The sequence below is a fragment of the Staurois parvus genome, unplaced genomic scaffold (assembly GCF_062004578.1).
Source record: "Staurois parvus isolate SC_StPar_1 unplaced genomic scaffold, SC_StPar_1.0 ptg000440l, whole genome shotgun sequence".
NCBI lineage: Eukaryota > Metazoa > Chordata > Amphibia > Anura > Ranidae > Staurois > Staurois parvus.
The window spans coordinates 2616838-2632560 of NW_028318236.1; the positions used below are offsets into that span (position 1 = coordinate 2616838).

The window sequence follows — 15723 nt, forward strand, 5'->3', positions numbered from 1 at the left end:
TCCTGCTGCTGAAAAACATCCCCACATCATTATGCTGCCACCACCATGCTTCACTGTAGGTATGGTATTGGCCAGGTGGTGAGCATTGCCTGGTTTCCTCCAGACATGATGCTTGGCATTCAGGCAAAAGAGTTCAATCTTTGTTTCATCAGACCAGAGAGTTTTCTTTCTTATGGTCTGAGAGTCCCTAAGGTGCCTTTTGGCATACTCCAGGTGGGCTTCCATTTGCCTTTTACTGAGGAGTGTCTTCCGTCTGGCCACTCTACTATACAGGCCTGATTGGTGGAGTGCTGCAGAGATGTTTGTTCTTCTGGAAGGTTCTCCTCTCTCCACAGAGAAACACTGGAGCTCTTTCAGAGTGACCATCTGGTGCTTGGTTACCTCCCTGGCTAAGGCCCTTCTCCCTCGATCGCTCATTTTGGCTGGGTGGCTCGCTCTAGGAATATTCCTGGTGGTTCCAAATTTCTTCCATTTACAGATGATGGAGGCCACTGTGCTCACTGGGACCTTCAGTGCTGAAGAAATGTTTCTGTACCCTTCCCCAGATCTGTGCCTTGACACTATCCTGTCTCGGAGGTCTACGGACAATTCCTTGGACTGAAGTCTTGGCTTAGTTTGTGCTCTGACATGCACTGTTAACTGTGGGACCTTATATAGACAGGTTTATGCCTTTCCTAATCATGTCCAATCAACTGAATTTCCCACAGATGGACTCCAGTCAAGTTGTGGACACATCTCAAGAATGATCAGTGGGATCAGGATGCACCAGAGCTCAATTTTGAGTGTCATGGCAAATGCTGTGAATACTTAGGTACATGTGTTTTTTTTTTTTTCGGTTTTTATTTTTAATAAATTGCAAAGATTTGAAAACAAACGTTTTTCACGTTGTCATTATGGGGTATTGTATGTAGAATGTTGAGTAAAAAATGAATTTAATCCATTTTGGAAGAATGCTGTAACAGAACAAAATGTGACAAAAATTAACTGCTGTGAATACTTTTTGGATGCATTGTATTATTTTGCAGAGGACATTTTTTGCTAATTTTTTTGGGTGGTTCACTACCTCTTTCAGCTTTGGCAATAAAACCTGGAAGGTTGAATGATTACGGTGCACAGCTGCACCAGATTCTGCGTGCGCCAGTTTTAGTAAATCCCCCCACTGCAGTCAACATAAATTTTTTTGTATTTACTGTGACATTCTTGTTACCCCTGTCACGACCCGCGGTCGCCGCCACCAACAGGCGACAATCGCACAGCCGCGACTAACAGTAATACGTCACGCCCACGGCGTCAGACCCCAGACCTTCTCGCCAAACTCGTGGCTGAAGGGCCAGCCGATCCAAAACCGCGGTGTGACGCGCGTAACAAGGCCCCACCCAGCTGCACCCTACACGGCGATTGCCCAGCTAATGGACTACAATCGGTGCCTGCAGCCTGAATGCGCTTGTTACTGGGTCGGGTCAGTTACGCAACTAACCCTCTACTGCCACCACCACTTTTGTCGGAGACTGGGAAACTCCCGTTACCAAATATACACTATAATGATTGAAATATTGATATATATAGCACGGCCCGCAGACCTACTATACAGAGATATATAACAAACAGTAGCGTCTCTTCAAAGGCAGGGATTCGTGAATTGCAAGTAAGCGCTTAGAAACAGTTTAACACTTTCAGAAAGAAAGATTTATTACTAAAAGCGTTGGATGCAAAATAAATGTGAACAAAGAGATATCACAAGAATATATATATATGTATATAAAGACACAGCAAACATAGAATAGCGAGAAAATACAGGGTAAGTTACTTGCCTTGCCTGGTTTTAGCAAATTCAAGTTGTGAGCCGAAAGGTTCTTTGATCTCCTCTGTTACGATGTTGCTCGGAGATCCCTGTGTGTGTGTGTGTGTGTGTGTCTCTCTAACTCACTTAAAAGTCTTAAAGGGTCCCTCTCAGGGGAAGGGGGGGGCTCTGACTACCCATTTTGGGAGTGGTCATTGGGGAACTCTACACTAAATTACTAGCTCATATCCCGTGATATGAACCATACAGTTGACCTCAGGACTGTGCACTTATTCTGGTCGGTTTGATAATGAGTGGGCTTACATAGTTTTGGGTGATAAAAATTACACCTTTTGCAGACTGGATGGCTCCACTTCTCATGTCTTCCTGGTTGTCTCACACCATTTGCCAGGAGATAAAGTCTGCCTCACAGGAATGCAGGGGGGATGTGAGGAGTGATTTGAAAATGCCTCAGATAAACAGATAGAACACTGAAAAGCAGAGTGTAAAGGGGGACTCCGCTCCAACAAGGATGAGCAAGTTTGCCACAACCCCCTCCCCCCAATAAACATCAAAAAACAGTTCCATGCTATTGGGGGTGACACTTTTCTGAGATTGTGGCCATATTAGAAAGTTCTGAGCCAAAATCATGAAAGCCATGTGGCTTTTCTTGCTTTTACCAATGTATCTGACAAATTCAGGTAGTTCTTATGTGCGACTCTATATATTTTTGTGCCATATTGGTGATAGGAAAAGTTTCCATATTGGAGTAAATTATGTTGCCCATGTAAATAATGTGTCTGGGACAAAATTCTGTCTGAGGTCATTCTGCGACAGCTTAACATGCACCTTACCAACAATACATGAATCTTCCACACTTTCGGAAATGTCGGAAGCCTGTGTCCTCTTTGCCGTGGTTCATCTTCCAGTCATTTTGTCACTACAAGTCACAGCATTGAAGTAGGGGTTGAAGATGGATCAAAAGCGTGCAAAAAGGGACACAGGAGGGCTCACACACATTTCTATTGGCCCATTACTTTATTAGGTTACCATGTTATCCAGTAGGATTGTGTGAGATGTAGTTAGGCCTGGTTCACACCTATGCGTTTGTTAGTGCTTTTTGCATTTTGCAGAAACACACTACGGTCCATTTAACTTGGTTTCCTATGGGACACATTCACATCTGTGTTTTCAGCCTCTGCATTTTTGGAAAGGGTGAGGAAATTTTTTCCAGCAGCAGATTGCAACACGCATAGGTGTGAACCAGGCTTTAGGTATGGACAGGCGTTTTCTTTACTAGGTAGTGCCAGAACTTTGCACATGCAAAATGGGTCAACATTCAACTGCAGCAGAAAGCAATGATAGCTACTGCAGATATGTCCTGATCAGCTTATCCTGTAATACAGTTTATACTATAATTCATCACCTGGTTTGTAAGGAAAGCAAGGCACGCTACAAAAAAATAACAGGGCATACAGGCTTTGGTCACAGGTTCACTTTAACATCTAATCATATAATAGCTATAGCCTAATCCAAGAAGTTACACCAGAAAAATAATTTATGCTGTGATAGACCAGCAACGGAAATGTTGATACTGACTTACAATAACCATAGAAGCGGGTGTCAAAAACAATCCAGATATGTGTCAAATTAATTCTGTCTATGTGAGAAGCCTGTTCAGTTTGGCTGCCTTTGAGTATCTAAATTTCAATGCTAATGGTATTACACTATCCTTGGCTCCCCTCAACAGCGTCTGAGAAAATTTTCCATTTTCGCTTCTACTGTGCAAGGTCTCCTTACTGATTTATGGAGAATTTGATGCTAAATCCTAATATTCACAGTGGTGACCAGCCATGGCTACTCTAAAAAAAAATTAAATAGCCACTTCCAGTAATCAATGAGTAGTCAATGAGCAAAGTAACAAAGATTTTCCTAATTTGATGTACCCTTTGATGGCTCTGTGGTACAGGATTTCCCTTCCAGATTTCAGCTAGTATACGTATGTGCCCTGCTGAAGACCATTCATTGGAGTGAGATTGACTATAGTAATTGCAAACAGACTGTATTCCACTTATCATAAGGTTCCCATTTAAATTAATTGGTTCTAGCTTGGGAAGTCACAATTTTTGGATAATAGAAGGATAATAGAATGATTGTTGTAAGTGAGTGTGTTGAATGTGTTATGTACTTCCCCACCACCACCCAAGAGCAGTCCTGTTGGTTTTGCATGGGATTTCCCTTTACAAAAAGTCTGCGATGGACCACAACGAGCAATGACAAAATCATGCAAACATTGTACTAATGGCCATTTACATTGTTTAGAGCAGTGTTTCTTAACCAGGGTTCTGTAGAACCTTGGGGTTCCTCCTAAGGCTTGCTAGGGGGTTCCTTGAGTAGTGAGTAATGATGGATTGATCTCCCACCTACATTTGTAACCAATCTAAGGGGCAATTTTCCACTAACCACCAATGTATGGGTCACTTCTACATTGACCACTAATATTAGAGGACACCACCGTTTTTGACTGTTTTTTTAGAAAGGGTTCCCTAAGAACCTGAAATACTGTATGTTTCATTAGTTCCTCAGAGGTAAAAAGGCTAGTTTAGAGGGTCACTTTGCCAAGAATGATATTCTTAGTAGACCATTGTATTTGCTAAACATCCTTTATGATTTTGGCAATCCATCTTTTTGTACTAGAATTCTCTAGTTTTCTCTCATATTCTTTTTCAGTGATGGTGTTTATTATCATGCAAACATGGAAAGTACTTCCAAGACATATCAAACAAGACAGAAAAGAAAGTCAAATGAGCCCATTCCAAAGTCCAGGGTGGACTGGAAACGTACAAAAATAGACACTATATCCCACATTCTTGACTCTGATGAGTTGACTTCCACATCCGAAGAAGAGGAGGAGCAAGTTGATAGCAGCAGCCTATCCAGTGAAGAGAATGAAGAACAGCTGAAAGTACCGAAGTGTACTGCAGATGATGGTGAAGAGAAAATCAGGAAACCCAGACACAAGAACAGATCTATGACAATAGAGAGCAGTGACAGTAGCTCTGACAGCGATGGGCCCGGTTTGAGAGTCCTCGTCAGACGGCGTCGTACTATAGATGAAGATGATGACTCTTTGAATAAAGCCAATGATGGCGGAGTTTCAGAAGAAGTCAAGGTTCAAATCAAGAAGCAAAAGAGGAAAGATAACCTGAAACAGCTTGCTGAGAAACGACGATCCCGAAACCCAAGAGCCAGCTGGGAATCCGATGAGGTAGGTTTGGCCATACATGAGCCAGCCAGTTTTTTAGAAAATACTTTAACCACTCCTGTCTGGCCCATGTACATAAATGGCCGGATGGGAGCAGTGCAGGAGCGGGTTGCCGTTCATAAATGGTGCCTGCATTTACAGGCTATGCGCGCTCCCTGGGAGCGCGTGGCACCGTGATCCGGTACCCGTGGTGTCCTCCGGAACACCGATCACTGTACGGGACCTCTGTGTGAGGTTCCGATCATGTGATCACTAATTGGCCAATTACTTGCTGACATCATTGCTTACTACTAGTGAAATCTGTGAATGATCACAGAGGTCACATGGTACAAGACTATTCACAACAGCCTTGTACCATGTGACAAGCTGTGACCAGTCACAGCTCTCACAGTATTTCTCAATGGCTGCAAGAATGCAGCCAGAGAAGGAGAAATGATTACTTTTACAGCCTTTATGGGTGTAAAAGCAATCGTGTAAAAAAAAAAAAAAAAAAAAATCTTCACCCTCCACTAGTAGTACAATGTCATTATGGTGACGGTATGTTAAAAAAACACAAATAATAATAAAATGTAAAAACATTTTTGAAAAATTATCATTTTTGGTTATAAACTAATTTGGGTTATTTTTTTTTTTTCTAAAAAGATAACCGAATACATTTTGGCCAAGATTTATGAAGAAAGATTATGTGCAAAATTTTATAAGAACACTATTTTTCAACATTTTTGGACATTTTCATTTATATAGCAAAAAAAAAAAAAATCCCAGTAATGAATAAATACCACCAAAATAAAGTTTTCTCTGTCTCAAAAAATTGCTAAAAAATGCATATGGGTACAGTGTTGCATGACCGTGCAATTGTCATTCAAATTGTGACAGCACTGAAAGCTGAAAATTGGCCTGGGCAGGAAGGGGGGTAAAAGTGTCTGGACTTGAAGTGGTTAAAAGTGCAATAAAAAAACAAATAGTTGGTAATCCTTTTTTGGGGTGATCATTTAGTTTTCAGCATTGTTTTAAAAAGCTCAGGAAAGGGAATCCTTTTTTTCTTTCATATTTTTGCCTTACTCTCCATTCTAACCTTTTCCATTACATCATGCTGTTTTACAGCACAGCTTCCGCAAAGCGAACTATAGAAAGCTCCAGATGCATCAAGGGAAAGTTGAGTTTTACTTCTGGTCTGGACCTGCTCAGCTGTCACACAGTAGGGAGAAGCGGTGACCACACATATTAACAGAGATGTAAATCTCTGCAAGTGTGGCTATCCGAAGTACAGGGACACCATTTAACGTGTTTTTTCACGGTAAAGGTATGTTGTTGACATTTCAGTTAAAGCGGAACTTAACTCTCTCAATCAACATTGACTATTTTTATTCCTTTTCTGCTAGCATTAGTATATAGATAGGAATGTGTATCATATTTACTTGTTTTGAATTATTTGTTTTACGTTTCTTCAGTTACTTCCTGGTTCTTTGCCTAGGCGAATGATGTCATACATCCCAGGAGTCTTCTGGAGGGAAGGGGGGTTTTGTCATCTAAGCTAAGCACACCCTTCTGCTTGTATGCCTGAGCTAAGGGCAGATGGATTCCAGGAAGTCAATGCTACATGAATCATCTGCCTTTACTCAAGATGGCCATGGTTAGAAATGCTAGGGGATCTTTCTCAAAGTGATTTTTCTACAAAATGAAGCATGGAGACATGGATGGATGGGGGAGTTTGCTTTGAATATTAAAAATTAATTAAACAGCATTTTTGCTTTGTGGTGCTCAGATGCAGTGTAGTTCTGATTTAAATAAAAAGTCAAGCTCTTCCCAAACAGATGTCACTGGTGTTGGCCAACAGAAACATGAACCAGCCAGTGTCGCCTTACAGTTCTCCAAGTCTCATCTTTTTATTTCTGTGTATTAAATTGTACCTCCATCTACTTCCACAAGGTCTTAAAGATGGTGTTGCTCAATCAGCGCTGGTCATTTCATTTTACACCTCCATCATTGGGTAGAAAAGTGAACCGTGGTGGTTATGTCCTACAGCTGGATTCTTGAAGAAATAAAAGTGTTCAACAGGCAATCACACAAAGCTAAAACATAACCTCTGTGAATGGTGAGAGGAACAGGACTGTGACATCTGCTTCTGGCCTTTCTTAGTAATACAAGTGTAGCTCCACATGTATTCCAGTCTTAAGATTTAAAAAGACAATGCAGCACTTTTTCACTGCTTCTTCATTTAGATGCAATGGGGTTGATTTACTAAAGGCAAATAGACTGTGCACTTTGAAAGTGCAGTTATACCCTGCAAGGGCATTTGTTCCAGAGCTTAGTAAAAGAGGGACTTCCATCATTCAATCATGGGCAAGCAAAAATGCGTTTTTTTTTTTTTATTTTCTTTGCGTGTGATTGGGTACTCCATGCAATGTAAAGCTTCACCTAATTTACCAAGCTCTGGAGGAAAGTGGACCTGATCATTCCCTCCATTCTGCTGTAGGAAGCAGCCGGTGTAAATGGGCTTGTGTCCGTTTATACCCGCCTACTGCTTACCTCCAGTCCGATCTGATCTGCCATAAACAAACTGTAGAGGATCCGTTCTCCTCCATCTGGGCCGATCAAATCGGAGTGCAGTTGGGTGTAAACAGATAGATGGTCCTTTTACATTCGTCTGCCCATAGAGCAGAGTGGGCTGTGTCCGAGTCTGCTCTGCATAAGGCCTCATGTACACTGCTGCTCTTAAAACGTGAGTTTAGGAACTTTTGGCGGTTTTTTTGCCAAAGCTCATGAATGCAACTCAATAAAAGCCTATGGGGTTGATTTACTAAAGGCAATTGGACTGTGCACTTTGAAAGTGCAGTTATACCCTGCAGGGGCATTTGTTCCAGAGCTTAGTAAAAGAGGGAAGCTCTGCTGACTTTCATCATTCAATCATGGGCAAGCAAAAATGCTTTTTTTTTAATTTTCCTCGCATGTGATTGGGTACTCCATGCAATGTAAAGCTTCAATGAATTTACCAAGCTCTGGAGGAAAGTGGACCTGATCATTCCCTCCATTCTGCTGTATGGAGCAGCCGGTGTAAATGGGCTTGTGTCCGTTTACACCCACCTACTGCTTACCTCCAATTCGATCCGTTCTGCCGAAAACAAACTGTAAAGGATCCGTTCTCCTCCTTCTGGGCCGATCAAATCGGAGTGCAGTTGGGTGTAAACAGATAGATGGTCCTTTTACATTCGTCTGCCCATAGAGCAGAGTGGGCTGTGTCCGAGTCTGCTCTGCATAAGGCCTCATGTACACTGCTGCTCTTAAAACGCGAGTTTAGGAACCTTTGGTGTTTTTTTTGCCAAAGCTCATGAATGCAACTCAGTAAAAGTCTATGGGGTTGATTTACTAAAGGCAACTAGACTGTGCACTTTACAAAGTGCAGTTGCTCCAGAGCTTAGTAAATGAGCAGAAGCACTGCCGACTTCCATCATCCAATCATGTTCAAGCACAAATGCTGTTTTTTTTTTGGGGGGGGGGGTTTCCTAGTGATTTCCACATGATTGGGTGTTCTTGGCAAAGAGAAGCTTTACGTCATTTGTAAGTGCAGTTGCTCCAGAACTTAGTAGAGTGCACAGTCTAATTGCCTTTAGTCAATCAACCCCTATGTGTCCATGTATAGATAGGCTTGTACCAGAGTTTAGGAGCAGCAGAGTTTATGGACAGTTAAAGTCTCCTGAATGCAGAAAAACTGCATTCAGGAGAGGAACATTTTGGCCAAAAAACGCTAAATGTCAACGGAAAATACTCTGGCCAATCAAATGAATAAACCTCCAATCACTAAACGCGGTATCGCGTGTACATGCATCTTTGCCACGTTTAGCATTTTTCTGCTGCCAGGAGAGTTTAATGTGAAGGGGAGTTCATATGTACATGAGGCCTAAGCAGAGTGGACACGGACCTCTTATCCACCTGCTCAGCAGGGAATCAATGGACAGATCCCCCACTCAGCAAGCGGAGTTCACCCAGTGTGAAAGGGGCTTTACTGGGGAATGGAATGGGCTGATGTCAAGTCAAATTCAGGTACTTATGCTAGCTGCTTTTAAGAAAACACATTTAATACAAATACATTATATTTTAATGCACACATACCTACATGAATTTTATTTTTTAATCTGCCCCAAGCTCAGCTGTAAGTGACCACTTGAAAAAGTCAACCTTTCTTCTTTATTTCTGGTTTATTCTGTAGGCAAGTTCCAGCAGTGAGTACATTCCCCTCACTCCAGAAACAATGGGTGAAGATGAGGACAGTCAGGAGATGGAAGACTTCATTGAACAAGATGAGGAAGAAGATGAGGAGGATGAAGATGGAAACCGACCATTGAGATATCAGGATTTGTTCTTGAGGCACAGAATTCCTCAGTGTATGTCCCACCATTGGATGATGAATTGTGTGTGGTCTTATGGCAGTCAGTTAGGATCTTGCGGCCACTATAATGGGAACTACGTGTGGGGGTCACATGGTACTCTCTGACACATGGTCACATGGTACTCTGACACATGGTCACATGGTACTCTCTGACACATGGTCACATGGTACTCTCTGACACATGGTCACATTGTACTCTCTGGCACATGGTCCTCTCTGGCACATGGTCACATGGTACTCTCTTACACATGATCACATGGAAAGCAAAAACAAACACTGAAGTATATCATGCATGTAAATCCTCAAAGGGACTAAGGATGAAAGAAGCCTGCGCGAGTCCCATCAGAGGAGTGGACACTCAGGTAGCTCTGACGCGTTTCGAAGGACGAACCTTCTTCATCAGAGCTTAACTGAACAATGAGTGATCACTCCTATATATACTCTAGAACTAAAAAAATTTTTTATTATTATTCTATCAACTAGCATCATGATTTTATTTCACATATATTCTCTCTATATATTTAATCATGAAACACTAATCCATGTTTCTATAGGAAAATATGGAGTCTATACGTACATATATATCTACATTTTTTAATAATCTATATCGGTTTTGTTTACATCTGGGCATGTTTGTTTAATTGTCTTAAGATTTTTTATTATCTGGTCATTGGTTATATGCAAAATTTTGATTGTTGTTTTTTATCAAGCTTTGAAATTTACTAGTATGTCTGTGTTACTATCAGCATGTTCTACTGAGACTTATTGTTGACATTCTAGTCCCTCCTCCCAATTGGAGATGGCCCATCCCGACAGGGTGGTCCTAATTTTAGTTCTAGAGTATATATATATAGGAGTGATCACTCATTGTTCAGTTAAGCTCTGATGAAGAAGGTTCGTCCTTTGAAACGCGTCAGATTTTCCCTGAGTGTCCAATCCTCTGATGGGACTCGCGCAGGCTTCTTTCATCCTTAGTCCCTTTGAGGACTTGCATGATATACTTCAGTGTTTGTGAGTATTATTCTGTTATCAATAAATTTTGGCTTACTGAGGTAATGCGCAAGGTTCGTGCGCTTTTTGTTTGTTTTCGCTTTTCAGTATTGGTCAGGCTTCCCCAGCCTTGTTTGAAGCTGCACAACCCCATATGCACTGGTGGTAGAAACTTCCAAGTCCGGGCTGCATCCATCTACCCGAGGCTGGGTCATAGAGCGCAAGAGAATTTGTTTTCTCCTGTCGTACATGATCACATGGTACTCTGACACATGGTCACATGGTACTCTTGACACATGGTCACATGGTACTCTCTGGCACAGTCCAGGAATGATCTGATCAGACTAGTTCAAGCAGAACTCAAGCCATGTTAGTCACTTATAAGCAATCCTAGAATCGGGTTGTTTGCACTTCTTTTTGAGAGCTGCAGCAAAGCTTGCACTGAAAGTTCGGAATCAGGTGTACAATGTGCATTTAGAGCACTGTGTTCTGATGCAATCCGGGGGGGTTGTTAGATACGGGCACAGAATAGCTATGGTTAGCTAGTGTCCATAAACAATATGTTGGCCTGCAAAGAATAAATACTTACCTGTCATGCTGCTATACTCCACTGTTCCTAAAATGTATGTTAACAATAACAATTAACTTTTCTTTTTTGCTTCATTTTGGTGTCTTAATTAAATCATTGAAGCCTTTTTGCTATATTTGATAAGTAGAGATTTGCATGACAGAAAAATTTGTTTCAGATTTGTTCGTTAAGGTAATAATTTGGTTTCATTATATTTGTTGTTAGAATGACTTGTTTTCGGAATTCATTTCGTTTATTTGTTATTTTCAAATTTGTTTGAATTCAGAATTTTACATTTTTTTTATTTTCTATTATAGTATGTTCTGTTTTATTTTAATATATTCCTTTATTTTGTATTCTGTGCTCTTTTGTTCTCTTCCAATCTACTCTATTTTATTATGTTGTATGTTATTATGTTTTATTCCATTCTAATCTATTATTTTTTGTTTTATTTATTCTTTTATATTCCTTTATTTTATATTCTGTTCTATTCTAATATTCTGTTTTTTTTTTATACTTTTCTATTTTATTCTGTTTTATTATTTTCTTGTCTGTTCTATTGTTCTATTCCTTTCTTTTCTATTCTATGTTATTCTATTCTATTCTTTTATTCTACTCTTATTCTATTATTTTATGTTCTATTCTATTTTGTTTTATTCTATTCTTTTCTATTCTGTTTTGTTCTTTTCTATTCTGTTGTATTCTATTCCCTTATTTTATGTTCTGTGCTTTTCTATTCTGTTCTGTTTTGATTCTTTTATGTTTTATTCTATTCTTTTCTATTTTATAAAGCAGCCTAAGTAAGTATTTCACTTGTATACCTTACAGTATTTATTGCAATGTGTTTCCATTTCCGAATTCAAATTAATTTTTGAATTCAGATAATTTGTTCCATTATAATTTATTTCAGATTAGTTGAAATTCATCACTATTGTTATTCAGAAATTCAGATGCATCTAAATAGCGAAAATGTTGACAAATTTTGATTTGTAATGAAACAAATGTCATATGCCTATTAATAAATTCACAGCTGTCCTGTGTTCTCCCAGTCCTTGTTTGGGACCACAGAACAGATAGTGGTTGAGTAGTTTAGCAGCCTGTGTATGCCTGAAATGGTACAGTCCACAAACATGTACAGCCTACAAAAAAAGATTAGGAACTGAGTGCATGTGTTGTAAATCAAGGGGTATTTTTGGTACTTTTTTTGAAGGGTAAGGCCCTGTTCACACTATGCATAGCGGGAACTTGTGTTCACGGTCATAATTTAAACAGCAGGATTTTCACGCAGAAACATGTGTTGCGCATAGAGAAGCCTATTCACATGAATGAGCTGCCCTATGCGCAATTGCTTCTCCAAAGAAGCTCAGTGACTATTTAGCACTCGCATTGTGCCCCAATTCTTGTGCGACAGTCAGAGAAAAATCACGCTGTCTGCCATCCTGAATTGCACCCAAACATGTGCTGTGCGATTTGCTGTGATTTAGGATTGTGGGCAGAATCGCATCAATCTGAATGGGGCTTAAAACATGGGAATATACATATATTGCAGAGATGTACTGCATATTTTTTTTTATCTTTTTTTTCCGACTATAGGAGTTAATGTTGCTGAAGACTCTTTCAGGCCCCATGCACAGGTAGGTGATTTGGAATCACTGGAAGATTAGCTGCCTGCAATTCCAAATCGCAAAACACGTGGCATGATTTTGCCGTGATTGTCGGGCAACCAAATCAGAGTGCAAAACCGTTCTTGGTTCAGGGCCAAAATTTGGTTCCTGAGGTCCCCTTTGGAGCAACAATCACACATAGGACAGCCCATTCTGGAGAATGAGCTGCCCTTTGTGTGACATGAGTTTCTATGTGAAAATCATGCTGTTTGAATCGCGAGCGGGAATGCACAGAACAGAACTGCACTCTGTGGTTCCTTCTGCTGGCTTCTCCATCATTACTGTGCCCTTAATGATGTATGGCCAGCACTAAACCACAGAGGTCAATGGAAACTCAGGCACCTGACACTCCCAGAAGTGTCGATTTCAAAAGGTTTTTCAGCAAGATTATAACAACGGAGTTTGATGGCATGGGCGGCATGACAGATATGTATTAAATATTTTGCTTGCAGGCTGGTCTTAGGTTTTATTTTTCTAAATAGCAAAGAATTGCTTTAAATGGAAATATTTGTATTATATCCCATGTTATTATTACTGTTTTTCAGTTGCATGTAATGACCTTTATACACATCTTCAGAAAGTGATCAAGGCTTTCCTAATTAATATCGCTGATCACACATTTCTAGAAACCTTGTATGGTAAGTCAGATGATATTTTACTTCCATAGCAGAATTTTGTATTATTGCAATGCAACCTATAGTACCTAAACCTGAATTTTTTTTTTTTTTTTTTATGATTTTCCTTATTTATGTAGCTCTGAGTGCTTTCAAGGCATATCGAACAATTTTCATCTGCTCAAGAAGACAAACCTACATGCTTTTTGTAGATCAAAAAAACTTTCATATATTTTTTTCCAATGATAAATTGAAAACTGAAGCAGAATGGTACAATCGTTTTGGCAGAACAAAATGTGATAGCCATGCTTTAACCATATGTTGCATTTGTGTTCTTTCGTGGTGTAGATGGAAAAAGAGAGAAAAGGTATGCAAAAGACATGCTGAAGTCTCTAAATTATTTGGATGATCGTGTTCTATCCCCTCGTCTTGATAAACTCACCTCAAGCTGTCGTTGGAAACCCCGGTACAAGGTAACTTTTTGAACTAATATTCCAGATGAAACGTACAGTGGGGAAAATAATTATTTGGTCCCCTTCAAATTTTGTAAATTTGCCCACTCACAAAGAAATGAAAGGTCTAAGATTTTTATCATGTGTATTTTAAATGATAGAGACAGAATATCAACCAAAAATCCAGAAAAAAAACACATGATACAAATGTTATAAATTTGAGTTGCAGTTCAGTGAGTAAAATAAGTATTTGATCTCCAAGCAAAACATAACTTAGCACTTGGTGGAAAAACTTGTGTTGGCAAGCACAGAGGTAAGACGTTTCTTGTAGTTGGTTACCAGGTTTGCACACATCTCAGGAGGGATTTCGGTCCACTCTTCTTTACAGATCTTCTCTAAATCTGTAAGGTTACTTGGCTATCGCTGGGCAACTTTCAGCTCCCTCCATAAATTTTCTATAGGATTGGCTAGGCCACTCCATGACCTTTAATGTGCGTCTTCTTGAGCTACTCCTTTGTTGCCTTGGTGGTATGTTTAGGGTCATTGTCATGCTGGAAGACCCATGCACGATCCGTGTTCTGGTGGGAAGAGGGTTCTCATCCAAGATTTTACAATACATGGCCCCATCCATTGGCCCTTCAATGCGGCAAAGTCGGCCTGTACCTTTAGCAGAGAGACAGACCCAAAGCATAATGTTTCCACCTCTGTGCATGACTGTAGGGATGGTGTTCTTAGGGCATTGTCAGCATTTTTCTTCCTCCAAATACGGCGAGTCGAGTTAATCTCAAAGAGCTCAATTTCCTCATCTGACCACAGCACTTTCTCCCAATTCTTCTCTGAATCATTTAGATGTTCATTGGCAAACTTCATACGGGCCTGTACATTTGCCTTCTTGAGGAGGGGGACCTTGCGGGTGCTCAGGATTTCAATCCATGGCGGCGTATTGTGTTACCAATGGTTTGTTTGGTGACTGTGGTCCCAACTGCCTTGAGATCATTCACAAGCTCCTCCTGTGCAGTTCTGGGATGATCCCTCACTTTTCTTATGATCATCCTTATCCCATGAGCTGAAATTTTGCATGGAGCTCCAGACCGAGGGCGATTGATTTTTTTTTTTGTATTTCTTCCATTTGCGAATAATCGCTCCAGCAGTTGTCTCCTTCTCACCAAGCTCCTTGCTGATGGTCTTGTAGCCCATTCCAGCTTTGTGCAGGTCTACAATCTTGTCCCTGACATCCTTTGATAGCTCTTTGGTCTTGCCCATGGTGGTGCCCAAGAAAGAGATTCTGTGGACAGGTGTCTTTTATACACATAAGTTGTCATTAGGAGCACCTTCTTAAATTGACAGGACTGATCTGTGTATCACATGAACATATAGCCAGTCTATGGTTGGTAGGGGATCAAGTACTTATTTTACTTACTGAACTGCAACTCAATTTATAACATTTGTATCACGTTTTTTCTGGATTTTTGGTTGATATTCTGTCTCTATCATTTTAAAATGCACCTTTGGGTAAAAATTCTAGACCCTTAATTTTTTTGTAAGGCTTCATGTACACATGAACTCACCTAGTCGTTAAACTCTCCTGGAAGCAGAAAACACTCAATGTGGCAAAAACGGTGGTAAACGTGGTACCGTGTTTACCCCTGTTTTTGCTGTGTTGATCGTTTTTCTGCTGCCAGGAGACTTTAACGACTAGGTGAGTACTGTATTTAGCGCTTGGATTGGCCTCCGTATTTTTCATTGACATGGATAAATGCCCAAGCACTAAACGCGGCTAGCATTTAGATGAGTTTAGCCGCGTTTACATGCGTTTTTGCCACATTTAGGGTTTTCTGGCCAAAACGTTCCTTTCCTGAACGCGATTATTCTGCGTTTAGTAGAGGAACGTTTAACTGCTCCTAAACTCTGGTAAAAGCCTATGTGTGCATGGACGCATAGGGTTTTATCGAGTTGAGTTCAGGGGCTTTGGAAGAAAAACACCAAAACCTCCTAAATTCACA

The 15723-nt window shown here is 40.4% G+C and overlaps 1 protein-coding gene across 1 annotated transcript in view; it reads left to right on the top strand.

Moving 5' to 3' along the window:
* Positions 1 to 15723, top strand: part of CCDC82 (coiled-coil domain containing 82) — a 39527-nt gene that overhangs the window by 9262 nt on the left and 14542 nt on the right. Inside the window, exons 2-5 of the mRNA XM_089687923.1 lie at positions 4511 to 5048; positions 9253 to 9427; positions 13200 to 13292; positions 13617 to 13741. Of these exons, the coding sequence (XP_089544049.1) occupies positions 4536 to 5048; positions 9253 to 9427; positions 13200 to 13292; positions 13617 to 13741 (906 nt within the window). The 5' untranslated portion in view covers positions 4511 to 4535. The remainder of the gene's footprint in view (positions 1 to 4510; positions 5049 to 9252; positions 9428 to 13199; positions 13293 to 13616; positions 13742 to 15723) is intronic.